We start from the raw sequence: 23,760 nt of genomic DNA on the forward strand, positions 1-23,760 counted from the left end.
TAAATAGTCTTACGAACTTTAGCCTAGCCATCTGTCCTTATCTTTTTAGGTGTAAACTTTTTATTGATTTTGTTTAATGGAATCATTAGGGATGTGCCTCTCTTGCAAAGTGGTACTTATGGTGACATTACTGATAGAGCCATGGATAATATAAAGTTGGAGAATATCACTATCTATGTTGAACTGAGGGCCCAATTAAGCCCCTTGCTGAGCCAGCTCCTCCACCACCTCAATCATTGAAGTTAACCAAGATACAACTAGGCTTGAAAAGGAAATCAGGAGTGCAGCAGCTGAACGTGAGCCCTCAGACACGCTTCAAAGTTGATGTTAATGCCCAAGAGAACCGCTTGAGTGGATGTGCTGTGATTTGTGAGTATTAGTGTTGTGGTGAAGGTGGACACAAGTCCATAAAGAGGTATGGCAAGGTTATGCTTAAACGCATAAATTGGGCTTCTGCTGTAAAAGAGGAGAATGAAGATGAAGATGAAAGTGATGATAAACCTCCTAACAAATGCGTCTTAGTTTGGCAAGGGAAAGTTTCTTTTGTATTTGAAATTTACATTGTTTATTATTTATTTTTCATAGATGTATAGGCTTGGCCTTGGGTATAGGGTACTGTGTTTTTCTCATAATTAAGACACCAATTAGTCTCTTTTGTATTTACCAAAGATTAAAAAAAAAAAAAATGCCTCTACGGCAAAAATTATATTGTAAGACTTATGTTGCTTAAGAATTAATACCAATCAATAGAAATAAAGAGATTGTAATTGAGAGCAAATCACCAGAAGTAGCCATTGATCTATACCACATGAAATTATTTCATTATACCCAAAAATAAGAGTATTTATTGTCATATAGAAATAAATGTAATTATAAACTTCTATATACATTCACATTCATCATGGTTCTCCATATTTTCCTCTTCAAAAATGGGAACAACTTCATGGTCATCCACATCGTACTCAAAGTCGCCTCAGTTAATCCTCTCTTCGTACTTGTCCACATCATCAACATTTTCACCATCATTCATAGCATAATCTTTGTCTTCGTCTTCCTCTTCTAAATGTGTCTCTTGAGGATGGAGGGTTTCACCAATATTGGCAACATGATCTTGAGTTGGGAGTGTATAACCTCCCATTGTATACTCTCCCATTGTATACCCTCCCATTGTAGTGCATCCATCATCTAGGCTTGTAAATTGTAAAGACGTAGCTGTTTGTTGCACCGTCTCAGTATAAACTTCTGCAAGCGCCTCCAAACTTACGTACAACTTAGCAGCATTTACTTGGGGCATTTTCTGGATCCTATTAAACATCATCTTTACATGTTTGTCTTCTTTGATTGCCATATACCCGTAATTTATCCGTTCATGAAGGACTTCTTATGGGTAATGATAAGTAATCTTTATGTCATACCAAGCACGGTTCAAATTCAATTCGTCCATTATTTTCCTCTTCAAATCATTCAACGTCTTCAACTTACGACGTATCATCATGTAGTAGCATTCGATACCCTCCCTTCTAAATGGGAATTCGTCAACCCCTCCAGGATTGTCAAGGGGTCCACCAAAATATACATTTAACTCAATATTCTTCAGAGATTGTGAACCTATTAGAGAGTCAAGTATAATATGTTAGTGACATATTTTTCTCTCTTTCATTTAACATCAATTACAAAACTTTTTCTATCTATATATTTATAAAATATACGACCTTTAGTAGTCCTATATTTTACTAGTCATATGCTCAACCCACATCACATACACGCACACAATCATTATCATTTCATACTAACACAAAAAAAAATCTAAAGACAAAAGTCACCCCATTGCAAAATTTCAAATCTCTAACAAAAATATAAATAAAAAAATCAAACCAAACAACAATACAATCATTAAAAACCTACCAATACAAATATACCAAGAATACATCTTAAATATATATCAATCATTCTTTCATACCCAAGCAAAAAAATGAAATTAGAGTTTAGAGAATAATATTTACTCTAATTGATGGGATTTCAGTGGTTTTATCACATTACACATATATGTTAAATGACTATTTTATTTTAATTTTGTTTTCTTATGATTTATATTAACTTGGACCGAATTGGATTGGATGGACCGAATGGACTAAAGTGGACCGAAGTGGACTGGATATACCAAGGTGGACCTAATAGACCAAAATGGACCGAATGGACTAAATTAGACTGAATGAACTAAAGTGTACCTATGGTACCGAAATGGACCAAAAAGAGTGAATGACCAAACTGGACTGAATAGACCGAATGGACTGAAGTGGACTAAGGTGGACTGGATGTACCAAGGTGGACCTAATAGACCAAAATGGACCGAATAGACTAAATTGGACTGAATGGACTAAAGTGTACCTATGGGACCGAAATGGACCAAAAAGAGTGAATGACCAAAGTGGATTGAATGGACTGAAGTGGACTTAAGAGATCGAAGTGGACCGAAATGGACAAAAAAGAGCGAATGACCAAAGTGAACTGCATGGACCGACGTGGACCAAAATGGACCAAAATTAACTAAATGGATTGAAGTGGTCAAAATTGGATTGAAATGGATCTAATTGGACCAAATGAACTAAATTGAACCGAAGTGGTTTCAAGGGACTCAAAGGACCAAAGTGGACTGAATTGGTAATAAAAAGTGATGATCCTATTATGATTGGTAAGTTACAATTATATATTATTAAAAATGATGAAAAGAAAATAATAATATAATCGCTAATATAGCTTAACAAAAGTATAGCAATAATAAATATTACATTTCAGCTTTTAGATATTATATGCATATGTAACGTATCAATGAAACCATAATTAAATAAATACCACTAGAATTATCTCTATCCCACAGGCATTTCTAGTTTTGTTCCCACTTCCGAATAGAAAGCAGCCTCTCTCATCACTCACAAAGGAAGCCATCCATTACCTCTAATACCAAAGAAAGATTAATTTCATTTTCTCTAAAAAAGAAAGTTTAATACAAGGCCGAGTAATGATCTGGCTATGCAATTTTGAGGTACATTCATTATATTAACATAGTTACAAAATTTCCACAATAAAGCCCCTAATCTCTATAAGATGTGTGTTGCATTCTTATTTCACTGCCAAAGTTGTCCCCCTTACTAGATGATAATTGATGAGTGTAAATTTGTAACAATTATTTTTTAGAACCCAAAGTTTAAGTAGTTATTTAATACTTTTTTGCAAGGGGCAGCTCTTATTTTTTGGAGCAACATTTGATATTTTTAGTAGATGGCAAAACCAAAATGAAGCAATTACATCACCAAATCAATGATTATAATTTCATACTCAAGCAAAAAAAAAAAAAAAATTAAAGACAAAATATCAAAACCAAACAACAAACAACCAACAACTAACTAGAGAGTGAGACCCTTACCTGACATGAGGATGTGCTTGGATTGTATGAGAGTGAGAGGGAGAGTGAGAGAGGGAAGACTTAGTTAAGCTGCTGTGAAAGTAAGCACCAGTGAAAGTGTATCAGTGAAAGTAAAAGTGAAAGTGAAAGTGAACATGTATGAGAGAAAGGGAGTGAACATGTGAAGGACCTGAGAGATAGAACACGTGAAGGACCTGAGAGCCAGAACACGTGAAGGACCTGAGATTCTGCTTTGATCTTTAGGGACACAGACCACGTGTCAGATTTTGATCACTCTTCGAAAATCGAGTTTCTGAGACTCGGTTTCACTTTTAGCAAACCGAGTCTCTAAGGCTCGAGATCTATGTGGTGTCTACATGGCATATTAAGGCACTAAAATCGAGCTTCTAAGGCTCTATATAAAAACCGAGTTTATAAGACTCGATTTCCACACAGGAAACTTTCCACGTCAAAACATAAAAACCGAGTCTTAAAGGCTTAATTTTTAACCCAAAATCGACCCTTTTAGGCTCGAGATGCTACTATCTTATATACTTTCTGGACCGGGCCAACTAACTATAAAGTTTGATTCTTATACCTAGTTACCCAGATTCCCCCAAATCCAAATCTAGCAACCAAACCCAATCTCCATCAAATCCAGAAAAAAAAAAATAAAGTAAATCCAAGAAACAAACCCATAAACATAGTAACAAACCCAATATCTAGCAAACCCATAAACCCAGAAATTTTCTTGGGAAACAAACACACAAAAAACCTATAAAATCAAAAATAGGTTGCGAGACTTGTCAGAGGAAGAGGAGATAGCCAGGGCGGAACCACCGCAGGCCCCGCCTTAAGCGGCAACTCCACTGCCATAACCGCCTTAGTTTTCGATAATTTGTTCACTGATGTTAAGATTTTGAGCTCAGATTTCACCAAAACGAACATATCGGGTTTGGATTTTATTACTTGGGACCAGAAATTGAAAGACTCATTGGGTACCGGAGCGAGAGAAGGGAATGGAACTCAGTCAACATTGACTGCGTCACGGAGAACACCGTAGAGCACCATGTCCTCCGAATCGTCTTCTTTGAGTGGCAACTCGCCCCAATTTTCAGTGAGACAAGGATACAAGCTACTGAAACTGGAGCTTCGGCCAAAAATTGGACCGTTTCCCGAAGAACCCACTTCAGTCTTGCCTAGTAGATGCCAGCGAATCGACTCAAGAAGAGCAAAATCGGACTCTATAGAGCTCTGTCCATACATTTTTGGATCCAATATTTTTGAACTCTGAATCGGAAATTGCAAAAGTTCAAGGTTTTGGAGTGTTCAAAGAAACTAAGAGAGATAGAGAGAGTTTGGAAGATTTCAGGTTTGTGTTGAAGAAATGAATATTTCAGGCTCCGAAAACGTCAGATCTGACATTGCGAAAAAACGTAGGTTGGTTTGTGATCTGAATTCGTTAGTAGTTGAAGTGGGTTTGGTGTAGATCTGGGAAATTATAAGCCATGTATTTCTGTTTCCGCTTTTTTGTTTTATAAAATTGGTTTGGTTGCTTCTTGGATTTGGGAAGAACATGAAGAAAATTTCCTGTTAGTATTTAATTTAATTTTTTCTTCCTGTTTTTGTTTGTGATCTTCTGATATGGGTTTAAATTCTTGGTTGCTGGGTTTGGTCTGTGAAGAACACGAAAAGCAAGTTGAAGAACATGAATATTAAGAAAAGAAAATTTTAATTAAAATTTTAAATTAATTAGATTTAGGGTTTTTCTTTAAATTTAATTTTTTTTTAATTTCTGATATGGCTTTTAAAAAAAATTAAAATGCTGACATGACATATAAAAATGCCAAATAATATTTTTTTAATAATATTTTAATTGTCACATAAGTGCCACATCAGCGCCATGTTACTTGATAGGGTGTTCCGTCTATCACCTAGGACTTTGCTGTTAGGGCACTAATGGTAGGGACAAAAATGAGATCTTTTTTTTTTTTTAATTTTTTTAATATATTTTTTTATTTTAGGGACTAAAAGTTATGAAAATAAAAGAAGACTTTGCTGTTAGGGCACTAATGGTAGGGACAAAAATGAGATCTTTTTTTTTTTTTAATTTTTTTAATATATTTTTTTATTTTAGGGACTAAAAGTTATGAAAATAAAAGATAGAGATCAAAGTGGGAATCGCGTGAAAATATAGGGACGAAAATGGGTTTTTCGCCAAAGAAAAAAAAAGTAATAAATACTTATCCTACAAAAAAAGTAGTAATGATTTCCCAGACCAAAAGTCTGGTTCCTCTTTTAAAAAAAAAAAATCTATTACTAGTACTTTCTTTAAAAAAAATATATAAAGTTTGCCTTTTAATTTCTTTGTTTCTTTGTATATAGAGGTGGTCCACCATCCGCATCCATAATTCTATAATACTATATATATTTATCTTTTTTGATTTTCTTAGCATATAATATTTCAATTGTTAAAAAAAAATTATGAAAATAAAATAAAAATAAATGTACAACTCTATTAGATAAATTTTTATTAAAATTTATTTAGAGATATCAAATATTTAATTTTATTTAAAATTTTTAATTATAGTTTGATATAAATATTGTCTTAATCTTGAATTTTTTTTCAAATGGATATTTATTATGATATTGATGATTTAGATTTAATTTTGAAGCTAAAAGTTTTAATACAAGTGTTTTAAATAGATTAAAATATTCTAATTAACATACTAAATTGTATAATAAGATTGTATATATATTTTTCAAATGCTTGTATTGCTTTCAAAATATTACTAACAATAATTGTTACGTTGCGTCTTGAATATGGAAAATTTTGAAAATATGAACTGATAAATTCTATAGCAACAGTTCAATAGCAACGCTACAAAGTGCCACTATAGAGATGTTTTGTAAGATTTATAGTGATGTTTTGTAAGCGCCGCTACAACCTTTGTATTTTGTTGTAATTATCATTATATGTATATAGATATCATCAATTGGATGGGACAAGGGTATTTTAACTTAACTAGAATCTCTTGATATTTTCAAGAAAGAAATTGAAGGATTAACTCACGGTCTTATCTGCAATTATAATTTATGTTTTCATTACAATTAAGAAGACAATAAATTCACCTCTTTTTACCTTGAAAGCACCTTCATATATAGTTGAATAAATATTAAATGCGAAAGGAAAATTACACCAACCTCCTTTGAGGGTTTACAAAATAGTACTTCCCAAACGTCTTTGAGGGTTTACAAAATAATACTTCCCAAATGTTTCAAGATATAATACTCCCCTTTGAGATTTGCTTATATGCAACAAATAAATCAATGTTCTCTAACACTATGACTTTCCTATCGAAGAAACAACGAAGTCTACACTACATGCATACAAAGAACAGAAAACCAACAAAACAAAACTTCCTACGAACTACGCAAACCCCATTTAACTTATGATATTCCTGTAGCAATTTCACAGCCCCCTCAAAAATGGAACTTGGATGGACTTGGATATGCTCAAAATGAAACTTGACATGATTACAAGTTTAAACCATCATTTGTAACCGTTCTTGCATGAGAGGATAGCAAGGGGAGGACGACCCACATTGTTCGATGATGTTACTGCAAGTTCAACAAAGAAAGACTCTCAAAAGCTTAATGAACGTAAAAGAAAAGCAGGTTTACCATTTTTTGACAAACAATTTCTCTCTTGCTAAATTTGGAGATACCCTATGGCCAATTTCAGGGATCAAAACACCTTTAATCAGAACTTGCAGTAACATTTAGGATTTTTGTCTAACCCCATCATTAGGCCGGAGGAACTTTCATTATCCAGAACCACTTACTTCTTAGGATAGAGTAATACTTGTTAGGGCTCAATAAAAGCAACCCAGTGGGATATCCTGTCAATGATATAGAAAATTACAAACTTCAATTCTCCCTCTTAATTATTTTCCTCCAATTTTATAATTATGCTTATGTGAATTATAATTTTTCTCCTATTATTGATGCAATTGAATGTTTGTATGTATGTATAAAATTTTTCCCATTCACAGGAACATAATACAAAAAATCCAAGGAAGCCAAAAGTTTAAACTCACGAGAATCCTTAGATTCTCAAGAATCAAAATTCTTGCCAAGCGAACAGTACCTTTTAGTGTATTTCCTCAGTTTCGTTAAATAGGGCTTTTGCGTGGGAATTCATAATTGGACAAATATGTTAACTTCATTTGTTACTTGTTTTATGACAAGGAAGAGGCTACGCACTGACTCCAATTTACCAAACTTTGAAGACTCTCCAAGTATAAGTGAATTCGATGGATCTAAAAGCAATTCAAATTTTCCAGTATTTGATTTGAAGACCATTATTGCAGCCACAAATAACTTCTCTGCTGCTAACATGCTTGGCAAAGGTGGTTTTGGCTCAGTTTATAAGGTAGTCTCCTAGAAACAGTCCTGAAAATTGCTTAATGCGTCCTAAATTCCATCCAAAATGTTTAAAGGCATTCATTGATTGTGAATTCGTTAGGTGAAATTGGGCTTGCCCTAATAATTCACTTAGTTGAATTTCTCTCAACAATTGTGCACTATGACAACATGAAATTTGGGCTTTAATTTCAAGGCTTGCTACAAAATAGAATGAAAATAGTAGTAAAAAGACTATCAAAATACTTAGGACAAGTAGTAGAACAGTTCAAAAATGAAGTTACACTAATTGCCAAACTCCAACATAGGAACCCCGTGAGAATCTTAGGTTCTTGCATTCGAGGGGAAGAGAAGATGTTAGTCTATGAGTACTTGCCTAAATAAAGCTTAGACTCTTTTATTTTTGGTATGTTCTTTTTTCACATAAACTTTACTCATCATCATAAGAAAGTAGTGCTCCAATTACAAACATATCAATTCCTAATAGTTGAGATTATATATAAGCATGTAAGCATTAATTCAATCTAATCCAAAATCTCTTCATTCAGATGAAACAAACATGTTTAGATTGGGGAAAATGATTTGAGATTATTTGTAAAATTGCTCGAGAGATCTTATATCTTCATCAAAACTCAAGATTAAGAATTATCCATAGAGATTTAAAGGCCAGCAATATTCTACTTGACAATACTCTGAATCTAAAAATTTCAGATTTTGGTATGGCTAGAATTGTTGGAGGTGACCAAATTGAAGTAAACACAAATCGTGTTGTTGGAACATAGTAAGTGTGCCATAAAACAAAGATATATTTATATTTTCTTTCCAGTTACTTGACTACTATTTTCATATATAAAAGAGTACAAATTGCAGGTCTTTCTAAGAAAAATTTCAAGAATATCTTTATAATTATTTAAGGATACGAGGCTAGTTAAGCCTGCAGTTACGACATAATGATGTAGTGGAATAAATTGTGAAACAATAATCAACATTACGTCTCTACTCTGATCAATGGGTTATTAAGCCACGATTAAGATGTAGAGAAGGAGATAAAAGAGTGATATAGCAACTCTTGATAAAAATCTAACTATTTTCAAAGGTATAATACAAAAGGTAATCAAAGGTATTATACAAAAGATTCAATTTTTTCCAAGGTCCTTATACACCCCTTTATAATAAATGTCCACCTACTGTAAACTTGGAGCACAAGAATGATAATAAAGATAAAAATAAACATGGAAAGGAAATCAACCAAATCCTAGTAAAGAATTCAAATTCAAATAAGATTCCAAAGTCAACTAAAATGCTAACAAGAGAGAGAGAAATTATTGTGTACTCCTGGAATACCATAAATGCATACTTCTTCATCTCATATAAATGGTAGGTCCCACTAATTAAATTCATGGTAGGACCCACCATTCATGTGAGAGGAAGGAGTACGCATTTATAGTATTCTGGGAGTACCTAATAATTTTCTCAAGAGAAATAAGTTTAAGGAAATCAATTAAGGAAGTGATTTTCTGCTTTCCAATTTTTTTACTTTCACTTCCACCAAAGATAGACATTGTCTTTTTAATTTTTGCTATTGCAAAATATCCTCATGAGATGTCATTACGTCATTTTTCATCTTGTGTTACTTCTAATATTATATGCTTTTTAGTGCCCGAAGGCCATCTGTGATCTTCTTCTTCTTCCTCCACTACAAAAAAATGGTCCTATAGTGGCGTTTTTTTTAGTGGCGTTTGTAAAAAACGCCACTATAGGTGCCCTATAGTGGCGTTTTCTATAAACGCTGCTATAGGCATATCTATAGTGGCGTTTGGAATGTCCTATAGTGGCGTTTGGAAAAATGGGTCTATAGTAGCGTTTTTAAGGCCTATAATGGCGTTTTCAAAACGCCACTATAGCTCCTAGTCCTACAAGGGCCTATAGTGGCGTTTGTCAAATGCCACTATAAGCACTTTTTATTTTTTTTATTTTTTTTCCGGTTGGGTAGGGCCTATAGTGGCGTTTGTAAAACGCCACTATAGGCATTTGACCTATAGTGGCGTTTGCAAACGCCACTATAGCCCAGCCAAAAAAAAAAGAATACAGCAAAAAAATAGGGACCTATAGTGGCGTTTGGAATAGGATCTATAGTGGCGTTTGTCAAATGCCACTATAGGCTTTTTTTTTTTTTTTCGGTTGGATAGGGCTATAGTAGCGTTTGACAAGCCTAGAGGCCTTGTAAGGTAGGACTATAGTGGCGTTTGTCAAACCACTATAGGTCATTTTGTACAATAGTGGTATTTGTCAAACGCCATATAGCCAGCAAAAAAAATCCAGTAAAAAGGGGGGCCTATNTGAGTGTTTAAGATAACATAGTTAAGTCCACACTCACTGGCTTAAGCTTTTGGGTTAAGTGGTGATCATATATGTTATATTAACTACTGAATTATAATATCTCCAGTGTTCTCTCTTGAATAAGGGACTTAGATTGGGTTTATTATGTAGTTGCATTGGACCCATAAAGATCATCGGACCTAGGCCTTACCTCCTAACAAGTGGTATTAGAGCTTGGTTGATTAGTTGGCGGTTTATGTGAATTAAAGATAGATGAGACATATAGAACCATAATTGAATTGGTGGCTCCTAGTGGAATTTGATCCAAGTGTGAACAAGTATGGCTTAAATTGTGGAAGTTATGATTCTTTTGTCTAAGAAAAGTTTGCTTTGATTAAGGTGGAGCTAATCCTAGAAGAAGAAGACAACTTGATGGAAGAAAAGGTTGCTTTGATTACAGTAGAGCTAATCCTAGAAGAAGAAGACGACTTGAATATGAGTTAAGGTGGAGATTATTGGAAAATTGCCTCAAATTCAAATGAGATTTTTCTTTAGCCGTAAGCATATACAAGGAAGATAGTTTGGGGGTTTTTTTTCTCTTGAGAGAAGTTTATGGGTGTTACAACCATAGGAAGTGGTTGTATTCAAAGTGGGTGAAGACCCAAGGTGAGTTCACATAAATTTTTAAGAAGAGGGATTATTGTATTTGGTGTGGATCTAAAGTTACACATAAATTTTAGAGAATATTATAATTGATTTAATAATAGTGGAATTATTTAGATTTTGTTTTATGCATGCCGAGATGTTGCCCTCAGACCACTCACAATATTGTCCTTATATATAATATAAGACAAGCTTATAATCCCTATATATGCAAGGGTGCAATACATACATACATATATATTGTATATATATAATGTTTCTACCTAATAAATAATAAACTATACACATTCATTGTATTACATAGAAGCATAATATATTCGAATCGAGTCTTTTTATATTTTCTACATTAAGAAACTTGAATTTGCATGTAAATACCATTGACAAACAATTAAAGTATAATTAGAGTATAATTAGGACACTTGGTTGAAAATTTGGGTGCTTTTAAAATCTAAACACACTTTGCACCAAATAATAGGGCATTAGAAGGATAGATGGCACAAAATCAAAGTGCTCTTGATTGAGCGATTTATAATTATATATGATATTTATTTGAAACTTATCAATGTTTGATAAGGCATACTGCAAGGGAGATTTGTGATCTCCCTTCCACTTAAAGTAAAATTTTTGTACATAAAAAATAATGACATCAGCATTGAATTGAACACCTAAGATAAGATACATTTACTCATTATTCAAGGAAAATTATTGAGAGCATTAATTCATGAGTGCACTTTCAATCAACATATTAATGGACAAAAATGTAAACAAATATTGCTCTCCATCAGTACAGACTATATTGAATTATAGATCTCTATTAGAAAAGAATAGTATCAGCATTAGAAAAGCAAATCTTTTCTTCCTTGAAGAAAGGTTGAAGAGATAACTAATCCACTAGTGACAGCCAGAAAACAATTACAGAAAGATTGACTACCCCTTCTCTCTTCCTTTGCTGGGTGGAGCACTATCTATCTTTGCATAACGTAGCCATCACTATAAAATTAACACACCCTCAATCAGCCGCTTCCGACCTCTCGAAAATTCCTAGTTCTGTTGCTCAAAATCAATTAAATGTTTAATGGGTCTGCCTCGGTACCTTTTTTCTTCAATGATATCCAGTCCTGTGTCTCTGTAACAAATACAAACACAGTCAACTATAAGCACCAAAATACCATGATAAGTAACGGGTATCAGATGATCCAGGAATATACATTTAGAGTATGGATTAGAATTCAGGTTATATTGTAATTCATGGACTTAATTTTGGACAATTACAACACAACACAAGCCTGAATGAAGTATGATACAACCCAATTCTAAAGCTGAATAAAAGTAGCAAGACTATATAGTTTAGGAATTATACTTGGCTTTTCTGCTATCACCCTGAGCCGCCTCTGCAACAAACATGCTACAAAGAGTAAAATTGAGAACATGCCAAATATGACCGTGATGGGGAACGCATTAACCTTTAAAGACAAACCAAAATAACTAGTCAGTGACAAACAGTGGGAGGCTATCTACACATGCCCTAACCAATAAAGTCTCAAATCAAGCAACATATTTAAGTATTTAGAGGAATGCAAACATACATTGTACAGCACAATGCACACAAAAATATTGAGAGGAATGCGGAAGAAGTTCATGATGGTGCTCCTGGCCTCCTACCCCCACTCTCCCATATCTCTCCCTTATCTCCTCAGACTTCTTTGCCCTTTTGGTTTCTTTTGTTTTTTTCCTTTGTTTCTTTTTCTCCCTAGCTTGTCTATCCACGCCAAAGTCTCAAACCTCCTTTCTCTTCTTTCCTTTTTTTTTTTTTTTTTTTTCCTTGTCTCCAGTACTCCTCCATCTTTCTTCTTTTCTTTTTCTTTCACTCTTCTTTCACTTCACACATGAATTGATTTGATTCTTTTCTATTCCTCTCCATTTTGATTTTATTTATTTTGTTTTATTTGTGGTGGTGTTAATGTTTGTGGGTTTTGGATTTGCAGATAGTGTTGCAGCTTATGGATTTTGTTCAAATTTGTAGATGGTGTTTGAAGCCATTGGTTGTATAGTTGCAGGTAAGCATTTTTTTTTTTTTTTAAATTTATGATTGTTTTGGTCTATTTATTTTTTGATAATAGTTTTGGTCTATTCCTTGGATGTGAGCATGTTACGTTTGATTTTGAATTTTTTTAGGTGGGTTTGTGTTTTCATTTTAAATTTGCTGGGATAGTTATAGTACTGTTTGTATTTGAAGTTGCTATTTTTTTTTTTTTTTTAATTTTTGGATGTGAGCATGTTGCATGTGTTTGATTTTGAATTTTTTTAGGTGGGTTTGTGTTTCATTTTGAATTTGCTGGGATAGTACAGTGTTTGTATTTTGTTTTGTATCTTTTAATTTAATTAAAATTGTAATATTAATTTAATTACAATCTTAATTCAATTAAAAAAACATTTTCACGCCAAAATAAAAATTCTTTTGATTACCAAAAATTAATTTTTGGTAATCAAATTTTTTTTGGGGCTATAGTGGCGTTTTACAAATACCACTATTGTACAAAAAATATCCTATAGTGGCGTTTGACAAACGCCACTATAGCCTTTTTCGAAAATAAAAAAAATTGGTCTATAGTGGCGTTTGGAAACGCCACTATAGGGTGGTCCTATAGTGGCGTTTAAAAGAAACGCCACTATAGGTCTATAATAGCGGTACAAAAGTGGCGTTTGCAAACGCCACTATAGCCCAAATGGGCCTATAGTGGCGTTTTTAGTACCTATAGTGGCGTTTGTGAAACGCCACTATAGGCCCAGTTTTTTTGTAGAATTCCTTCATTTCTACCCAACCAAATTAGGAGAAAAATTATTTGTTTCCTTCCATTTTCCTTCCACTCATATAGCTAGTCTAATTTAGCAAATCCAATTGCTAGTCTAGTTTAGCAAATCGAACTTTTAATCGAACAATCATTGAATGTGTTGTCTTTCAAATAAAAAGTATAAGTTTTGAAAACTACGCTAATTTACTTACACTTTAGTGAAAGAATATTAATCTTGATCTTTTAAATATATTAAAAGATATATAAAAGTTTGAATTTTGGTTGATTTGATAACATTATGTTACATAAGTTTTTGAAACCTCACAATTTTATACATTATTATTCTAATATATATATATATATATATTTCTTTTTTTCCCCCTAAAATTTGCATGCAATTCACTTTTTATTAACTTTAAAGGGTTAGGTTTTTGTTACTAAAACTTTACTTGTTTCTAATAAAAATATTTACGAATTGATTGAGTTTTTGGATATTTGTCCATTTATTTATATTTTATTTGAATTTAAGAATGGCATGCAATTGATATATATGATATCCCATGAACTAACACTCAAGATAGTTGTTGTCAATCTAACACTAGCACATCCATCATGTTAGAGCATCCACAGTAGTGGAGCAAAAAATATAGCTCTTGGGCACCTACAAAAGTCACTTTATCTATTTTACTTCTTCACACCCAACATCAATGGATCTATATTTTTAGCTATTTGATTAAAACAATACAAATAACTCATTAGAATAATAATAAAAACATCCACAGCAAAAAAAAAAAAAAAACCATCAACCCAAATCCTCAATTTTTTTCCTCAACCCAGACCAAACAAAATCACCAATCACAAACAAAATCAAAAATCACCAACACAACACAAACATGACGTGGGTCGACGAACTAGGTTAGCGGAAGGGATGGGTCAGCGAGGTAGGTCGGCGGAAACCCAGCATAGATGAAGATCGGCAGAAACCTAGCAACTGGGTCGTCGGAAACCCAGAAATCAAGCTCCAACGGAGCAAAGGGATGAGGGAGATGAAGATCGGCGATGGGGCACAGCAACTTGAAAATCCAGCAACCCAAAACTGAAACCCACAAGCAAGCACAACCATGAACCATTTCGGTGATGATGCATGACAAGGATGATGGGAATCGAAAGAAAGAAAAGAATTAAATAAAGAAGTAGTTGGAATAAAAAAATATTTTTTTTGTTTAGCTTCAAGCTACAGTACGCAGCCAAAAATAGCTGAGTATTGTAACTCTGAAGCTAAATTTTTTAGCTATACCTTCACTATTGTGGAGCAATTTTTGTATTTTGGTGAAGCTAAAATAACAATATAACTATTTAACTTCACTATTGCTAGCTCTTAGTAAATTACAGGGTCGGGCTGTCCTAAATTCATCTTCGGGAATCCCAGCAAGTGGCAAAACTACAGGCTATCCTAGCAAAGGGCCAATCTACGGGCCAGGGAAGTGCCACAAGTGGCAAAAGGAGCAAGTGACCCTAGGTGGAACTGCAGCCAAGGTGGGTGAAATCTTATAAGATTTCCTTTAATGGTTAGCATGGCCCCCACCCTTGGCTGTCGTTCCGCGCCCTTGTATGTGGTCACTTGGTAGGACTTCCTTTAATGGTAGGCACGCCACTTGCTAGCAAGTGACCACATACAAGGGCGGAAATTCAAGGGTGGGGGCCATGCTTACCATTAAAGGAAATCTTATTTAATATATATATATATATATCTCTCTCTCTCAGAGAGAGAGAGAGAGAGAGAGAGAGAGGCAGAATAAGCAGTTGAGGTAATTTTTTTAAACCAATCCACCTTTTGGTGGGTTGGAAATATTTCAAACCACCAAATTACAAAAAATTGTGAGTTAGTTAAAAATTTGGGCAGTTTCAACTTGGCAAATTAGTTAGGTTAGACGGATTAATTTTAATTATATGTTGTATACTAAATCTCAAATTTTATTTTATCATTTACAAATAAATTTAAAAAGTATTTCCTCTAAATTGTATAAATCATTAAAGGATTTGCAACAAAAATTTATACCATTAAAGAAAACCATATGGAGTGTCCACTTTCTTATAGATCAAAGAGCACACGTTTTAAAATACGAGTGTTTTCTAAGTTTTTTATATAAAAAAAAAAATTAAGCATATCCATGTCACACGATATGTTTAAGAATATGTTGGAAAAGTATCACATTTTCCATATTAACTTATATAAATTATGGAGTTAATAAATAAATAAATAAAACCTTAAATTTGATATGAGATATATACTAACTAGAGATGAATATATATATATATATATATAGGCGGGTTAGGTTGGGTCATTGTGGTTAAAAAAAAACTCAAACTGTCACCCAACCCGACCCTCCACTTTAATGGTTAAACCTGCCTAATCTGCTTAGAAATAAATATTATATTTATATCCATGCAGGGTGGGGTAGTGCGGAATGGGCCAGGCGGTTTGGACAAATTAAGCGTGTTGTTGCAAGAGTCTAAACCTAATCCATTCCTAGTGCCATGGATTTTCCAAATGCATAACAAATAAATCTATTATTTTATTTCCAAAAATAAATTTCCAAAATACTAATATATCAACAAAGAAAAAAAAAATCTGATGTTCAAATTGTGGGTTTTAGTTAAATTGTGAAAATATGTTTTTAAGACACAATTCCATCATTTCAAATTTATAACCAAAATTGTGTTTTGAACACACAATTCCAAATGTTGTGTGTGCAATGTGTGCAATGACAATTTCCCTTGATCCATTACTAATTCAATTTATAAGTTCCCATTAAAAAAAAAAAAAAAATCAATTTTTAAGTAAAGTATATATGACGTTTGTATACCGTACTACCGTTTGATGACCTTTTTCATTTTATCTGTATTTTTCCTACATTATGGGCCCGTTTGGTCACCCTTTTCAAAACACAGTGTTCAGTGTTTAAACATTGAACACTAGTATCCAAAATTTAAAACCCGTGTTTGGTGAGTATGTGCTGTTCAGTGATGTTTGAAAAGTATTGTTCAAAACACCCATGTTGAACACTGGTTTTTGGAATCATCTCCGAGCTCATTTTAAACAACAAAAATACATTTCAGTGGCACTTCGGTAATTAAAATTGAACACAGCTCGGGGCCCACCTGGTCAGCTTTTCTTCACATTTGTCTCCTACCTTTACTCTCATCTCTTCAAAACCCCCTGGTTACTCTCATAACTCCCCTCAACCTCCATAACTCCCTCACTGACCCAGCAGAGCTCGCCATAATAATCTCACCGACCCAGCGCTAATCCTCACTGACCCTCGTCAACGCGTCTTGTACACACACCGCATCACCAACCGAGAGTCAATCACATTAATCATTTTCTCAGAGTACTACGAAGCTGCTGCTAATAGGTTTTGCATTACTCGGACAGTCCGAAGGCTTTGGTCAGGTAAAGATTCTAATTTTATTAATTACTTGTTTCAGCTTTCTTTCACATCCCAACCAAATTCAGATCAGTTCTCATTATGAAAGGTTAGGGTTTATTTAATCCCACATATTCTTCAGATGGAAGCCTTGCTCTCATCCTCATCCACCTCTCTCGTGCTATACAGAGCCTGTGCGACCTCTTCTGCATCCTCCTCTGCTTCCTCCTCTCCCCGTGTTGTTCCCTTACTGGTAGGTCTGTCTAATATGTGAATCATTTTTGGTTGTTCTGTTATAATTTTGGGGGTTTTCCCATGCATTTTCTCTTCATTTTGTGGCCTGTGTTGTTGCTGATTTGAACTTGAGATCAGTAGGTGTAAGTGTAAATTTCATTTGACAAAATTATACTGAATCATTTTTGCTTGTTCTGTGATAATTTTGTACCTACCTTATGCATTTTCTCTTCATTTTGTGGCCCCCGTGTTGTTGTTGATGTGAACTTGAGATCAGTAGGTGTAAGTGTAAGTTTCTTTTGACAAAATTATAGTGAATCTTTTTTGCTTGTTCTGTTTTAACTTTGTACCTAGGTCATGCATTTTCTCTTCATTTTGTGGCCTCTATGTTCTTGCTAATGTGAACTTGAGATCAGTAGGTGTAAGTGTCAGTTTCATATGTATCTCTATGTACGTTGTGTTGACAAAATAAGAGACTAGTGTCAAATATAGTACATAATATGGATATAAATTGTCCTAATTTCCTCTTGCCTTTTGTCCAAGGGTTTTGATTGAATTAGTTCACGAGGATTTTAGTTAGTAAAAAATAAAAGGGTGCATGATATACTTAAATTGACATAACTATAATTTTTTCTTAGGGATAATCACTTACAATTATATAAATATACAATGCCACTGCAAGTGTATGATAAACTGATGTGTATACAATGCATACCTATGTATTTTTTTCTTTAGTTTTGTTCAATTTTCTCTTATATGCCTGCTGCTTTGGGTCTTTTAGTGAGTAGGAAGTTAATGTTTGTTCATCCATATCATACAATTTCAAATGATAAGTCTATGTAAGTATACCAAACATTTATTTAGATGGAAGAGAGAATGACTGATGCCGAGGATAAGAGGTTGTGGCCTGAGGCAGTCGAGAAACATTTCATTGATATCCTGTTAGAAGAGGATGCTAAAGGGAACATGCCCCAAGGGCAGTTCAAGACTAGAACTTGGACAATCGTTATGACTGAGTTTAACAATCGCACGAATAAAAATTATAACAAGACACAACTTAAACAAAAATATCAACGACTGAAAACTCGACACCGCACATTCTCCCAGCTCATCGCACGTATAGGAATGGGATGGGACCCCATTTCAAATACGGTGACGGCTAGTGAGGAAGCTTGGGCTGCTGCATTTGCGGTAAGTCCTTTAACATACTCCAAACAAAATTTCTTACAATTAGCTATATGCATAGTTTATGGTTGTAATTCAAATGATGCTGAAATCTACCTTCTGTGGCTGTGATAGACAATGGTTGATTTTGAGGTTAAAAATATGAATACGAAGGAAATAATATTTAATTGAAATAGTGATGTAGTGTTAAGGTTGATATATATCTTTGAAAACATAAATAGTTAAACTAGAAATAGTGGAGGTTTTTTTGGACGTGCTGTCTTTGTATTGCTGTGACTGAGTGTTATTGTGTTTAGATGATTCTTTTTATTATTGATTTGAAATATTGCAGACTTGTCAATGTTAGTTGAATTATTTTTTTTAAAAAGATTGGTTACAAATATTTGTTGGATTTTCTTAATTCATGTAAGACTAACCTGTGGCTGTCAGCTGTGGCCCAACATTAATTTGGAAGATATGTTGATTGAAAGATGCTGTTACTAAGTCTTGAATTCTAAAAATTATATTAATACTATAGAAAACAAATATGTGATTTTGGTATAAAGTTAATAGGGTTATTATTATTGTTACTCTTTTTGTTTTTGTTATGTAAGAGTGGATGATTATTATAGGGTTATTATAATTACCCATCTAATTTGTATTGGGTTTTATATGAATAAGTCATCTAACCCAATATATATGGTTGTTAATAGGTCAATCATAAATTCAAAGAGTTCAAGAAAAAGGGGCTGAAACACTACGACCTGTTGGGCAGACTTTTCAATTCCAACACAGCCACTGGTTTCCTCCAAATGTCATCTGCCCAACCAGCTCCCAATAGTGACGAAGAGAGAGAGCTAGATGCAGCCTTTCTATCATCGGGGGTGCATGTCAACATCAACACTGAAAGTGTTGATGATGTGGAGGAGCTGCCCACACCAAGTGAAGCTCAAAGCTAGAGGCAAGCTGAAAAGCGGCCAGCTGAACTATCTAATTCAAGCGGAAAAAGGAGGAAAGGGCACTCCCTTGAAAGCATGACTGAAGCTATTAGGGGGTTTACTGACATGAGGAACCGGAGGGGGAAAAGGTCCATTGACACCGGAGATGCTACTGTGGGGGGTGACACTGAGTCAGTTACAGAAGCTATAACACTGCTCAACCAGTACACCGATGTGGATCATGTCACATATTGCAAGGTTGTGCAGGAGCTTCATAACTTCAAGAGTAGAGCCGCTTTTTTTGCTATGACAGTCGATAGGAGAAGGGCTTGGATTGAGTTCATTAGGGGTGGATTGCAGTAGTTGTGGAGGTGGTTGAGAATGTGCATCGTTTAAAGACAAACTAGGAAGTTAATTAGTTTAGTTATTTTGGTTTAATGTGAATTGGCCAAGTATGTATTATGTTAATATTTTGGACAATGTTTGCATGCATATTTTGGACAATGTTTGCATGTTACCTTCTAGCATTATTACTATATAATGCTTTGGACATCTATGCAAGTTATGTAAGAAATATGGGATTAGTTTGTTGTGGCCTTTGTGCTGTTTAAATTGCAATTGCTTTGTTGTTCAGCAATTGCAATTGCTTTGTTGTAGCTTTGTGCTATTTTGTCTGGTGACATATATATATATATATATTTTAGATAAATCAGGTGTTCTTTATGGAATTTTGGGCAATGTTTGCATGCTAGCTTCCTTTATTATTACTATATAATGCTTTGGACATCTATGCGAGTTATGTAAGAAATATTGGATTAGTTTGTTGTGGCTTTGTGCTGTTGAAATTGCAATTGCTTTTGTTGTTCAATAATTGCAATTGCTTTGTGTATAGTTGTGCTGTTTTGTGCTTTTTTGTTTGGTGACAGGTATATTTTAGACAATCAGATTTGTTCTTTATGGAATTTCTATAGTACACAGTTACATCTATAAATTTATATATATATATATATTTATATTTATAAATTTTTTTTTGGTACACACAATAACATATATATAGCACTATATATATATAGTGCTTCCAGCAACATATAGAGTCACTTATATATACATACTTATTTATATATACTCACTTATGCAGAATCACTTCTCAAAAAAATATATAGTGCTTCCAGCAACATATAGAGTCACTTATATATACATACTTATTTATATATACTCACTTATGCAGAATCACTTCTCAAAAAAAAAAAAAAAAAATTGCTATGCAAAATTTTCCCACTTATGTAGAAATACATGTACTCGCTTATATATACATGCAGCCGTATATACTAATTTATATATATACTGACTTATATATATAGATACAATAATATATATATATATATATACACATACAGCAATATAGATATATATACATATAGCAACACATATATATATATATATATGTGTGTGTGTGTGTGTGTGTGTGTGTGTGTGTGTGTACTTCTTTATAGTGGCTGATGTGAACTTTTTGGCTACCCACAGGTCTGATTCAGTTATGGCCAATACCGATTCAGATTGTGATTCAGTCATGACTGATCCCGATTCAGATGAGTACGATAGTGAGGTAGAACTTGAGATTGCCACAGCCTACGTTCAGCTATGTATAGAGTACGTACAAAAGTACTACATGAAGCGACCTATGTGCACTAGTATCCTGAGTGGAAGGTCATATGTGATTGAAGTACTAGAAGGAAATCTCCAAGTGTGTTACGACATATTCCGCATGGACAAGACCATTTTTAGGCACTTGTGTAATGAGTTGAAGCGACTGCACCTATTAGAGGAGGACACTGGTATTGTTTCAGTTGAGGAGGCCGTTGGGATAGTGCTATTTATCGTCGGACACAACGCTGACTATCGACTAACTGCCAACCGCTTCCAGCATTCTCTCGAGACCATTCAAAGGCGGTTCCGGCGTGCCTTGCGTGCTATCCATGCTTTGGGATGTCTCATCATCCGGCCCGACGCTGATGCAGCTGAGCTTCCTCATTCACTTCGAGGGAATGAGAAATATTACCCATGGTTTGAGGTATACTTTGATTTTTCTTTTTTTGCTTCTTAAATAAATTATCACTTTGATTGATTAAAATCTGAAAAATCTGTAATAGAGAATAGAAAGAATCCCCTATGAAGTGTGAAAGATAGCTGATTGCACATAAGTTGAATTTACCTAATTAGAGCTACCTATTTTTTTAACAGAAATGTGTGGGGGCCATTGATGGGACGCACATAAGTGCTTCTGCCCCATCCAGTAGGACCACCGCATTCATAGATAGACGAAGTGACATCACCCAAAACGTGATGTGTGCATGCAACTTCGACATGCGGTTTACGTATATGCATTGTGGATGGGAAGGGAGTGCGAATGATTCACGAGTCATGCAGGACGCACTTGGACATGCCGAGTATGAGTTCCCTTGGCCGCCTAGAGGTTAAAAAAAAAAAAAAAATTGAATTATCTTATACCATGAGAGCTAAAGTCATACCAGATATATCTAAAACAGTTTCTTCCACATGAGGTAGCAGCCAAAATATATGGTATATATTGTGATGATGGCTTTGTAAATGGTATAAAAGTCAAAATACTAATTATAATTTTGCGGATATTGCTCCTTGATGTCAAATTCTTTGCCTGCAAAACCCAAGTACCTTACAAATTAAGAGGTTATGCATGTAGCATATTTGTGAACAACATATTCCTCCCTATAATCATTAATACATCAATACGCTGCCCTTGTATTCATTTCCTTATAAACAGTTGTGTTAAGTAAATTTGTGCTTTTGAAAGAGGAGCAATCCATGGAAAGTTAATAAGATATGGGCTATTTGTTTCCTTACACTAATTCTATTGATTAGTCATACTGCAAATTCAAACCCTTTTGAAATTTCTGACAGTGTATCCTTGTAATTAGGAATGGCATGACCATGCCAAAAGCACTATAAAGTACAAGTACATTTTACCATTTCAATTGTCATAGTTAGGCGACAGATTGATTGATCCAGATTCAATAATTCCAATTTTGATATAGTCATTTGTTCTTCTTGATTAAAGGGTCATCACTTTATATATAGCATTTTTCCATCTTAAGATTTGCATAGCAATCTCTTTATTTAGTTTTGGTCCTTTAGAAATCATGAAAAAGGCTGTTGGGTTTGGAAGAAATTATTCATGCCTTCAAAACTACTAAGCTCCTCAGATTTTCTCTTATTGCAGGATCGTACTACCTCGTGGACTCGGGGTACGCAATAGGTAGTGCATTCCTCCCCCCACACAAGTCCACACGCTACCATGCCCAAGAGTTTCGGGGTGTGAACCGGCAACCTACTACCCCACAAGAGTTGTTCAATTATAGGCATTCGTCATTGCGGATGGTGATTGAACAATGCTTTGGAGTGTTGAAGGCGAGGTTCCCGATCCTGACTAAAATGCACTCCTTCTCTTTCTCTAGACAACGACTGATTGTGACCGCTTGCTGTGCACTTCACAACTTTATCCGCATGTATAACCGGGCGGATGAAATGTTCCATGTGTGGGAAGGATCATTTGTGCGTAACAGCGACATAACCTTAGCGGGAGCTGCACGCGTAGGCAGTGGAGGCACTGAAGAAGCTTTTAATTCTCGGGCACAACGAGCGATGTGAGAGTATCGTGATGCGATAACAGCTGCTATGTGGGCAGATTACATAGGCAACCATGATTGAGCTTTTTGGGAATAGACTCTTAAAAATGTGGATATTGCACTATTCAAAATCTATTTTAAGTTTGAACCTTGTTTTTGTTGAAGAATATGTTGTGACAAAAATAGATGCTGGTTATGGAGGCATTAGACAATGACATTATGCTATGTTTGCTTTTGTAGTTTACGTTACCAATGGTGGTCCAACCTGCAGAGTCCCCAACCATTGGTATCTATTGTAGGCTCTGGAAGAAAGGGACTGTGTGTTTATAAAAGTATGTTTATAAAAGTGTGTTCATGAAAGTGTGTTTATAAAACCTGCAGCACACTGTTTATGTTTGGTGTTTATAAAATCAAATTTAATTGGGTTGTGAGAATTGGGGATGCTGTTGTGTGTTTATAAAAGTATGTTTGGTGTATGAGTTTTTTTTTTTTTTAGAAACGGTGTATGCGTTAATATTTAGTTTACATTGGGTCCATATTAAATTTGATTTTTCAAAATTTGATTTTCAATGTGTATAGTTAATCATTTATCAAAATTTGATTCTCAATCTGTATAGATATTTTATAAGGTGCATTGCTTTACTAGGGACATGTCAGTAAGAACAAGCCAAATATGGTCCCAAAGTTATTATGTTAGACTCATCTACCAATATCATACTTACACTGTTAGTT

The 23,760-nt window shown here is 34.3% G+C and overlaps 2 protein-coding genes and 1 long non-coding RNA gene across 3 annotated transcripts; 2 read left to right on the plus strand and 1 right to left on the minus strand.

Annotated features, from left to right (window-relative positions):
- Window positions 1–11,467: 11,467 nt before the first annotated feature.
- On the minus strand, window positions 11,468–12,507 carry LOC136062309 (uncharacterized). The gene is made up of 3 exons (XR_010624098.1): window positions 12,397–12,507; window positions 12,171–12,273; window positions 11,468–11,936 (listed from the first exon to the last, which is right to left on the minus strand). It is a non-coding gene; the product is annotated as an uncharacterized LOC136062309 (long non-coding RNA).
- A 4,257-nt stretch (window positions 12,508–16,764) lies between these two features.
- Window positions 16,765–23,401, plus strand: LOC112005152 (uncharacterized). Its single transcript, XM_065761194.1, has 5 exons — window positions 16,765–17,056; window positions 17,173–17,283; window positions 20,891–21,437; window positions 21,608–21,839; window positions 22,623–23,401. Exons 3-5 carry the CDS (start codon window positions 20,904–20,906, stop codon window positions 23,048–23,050), a joined length of 1,194 nt encoding a protein of 397 aa, XP_065617266.1. The 5' UTR covers window positions 16,765–17,056; window positions 17,173–17,283; window positions 20,891–20,903; the 3' UTR covers window positions 23,051–23,401.
- On the plus strand, window positions 18,134–19,963 carry LOC112023775 (L10-interacting MYB domain-containing protein). Its single transcript, XM_024056397.2, has 2 exons — window positions 18,134–18,455; window positions 19,142–19,963. The coding sequence occupies exons 1-2, from the start codon at window positions 18,141–18,143 to the stop codon at window positions 19,385–19,387; spliced, it is 561 nt and encodes a 186-aa protein (XP_023912165.2). The 5' UTR covers window positions 18,134–18,140; the 3' UTR covers window positions 19,388–19,963.
- Window positions 23,402–23,760: the final 359 nt, after the last annotated feature.

The sequence above is a fragment of the Quercus suber genome, unplaced genomic scaffold (genome assembly GCF_002906115.3).
Source record: "Quercus suber isolate HL8 unplaced genomic scaffold, Cork oak 2.0 scaffold_401, whole genome shotgun sequence".
In the NCBI taxonomy this organism is placed as follows: domain Eukaryota; kingdom Viridiplantae; phylum Streptophyta; class Magnoliopsida; order Fagales; family Fagaceae; genus Quercus; species Quercus suber.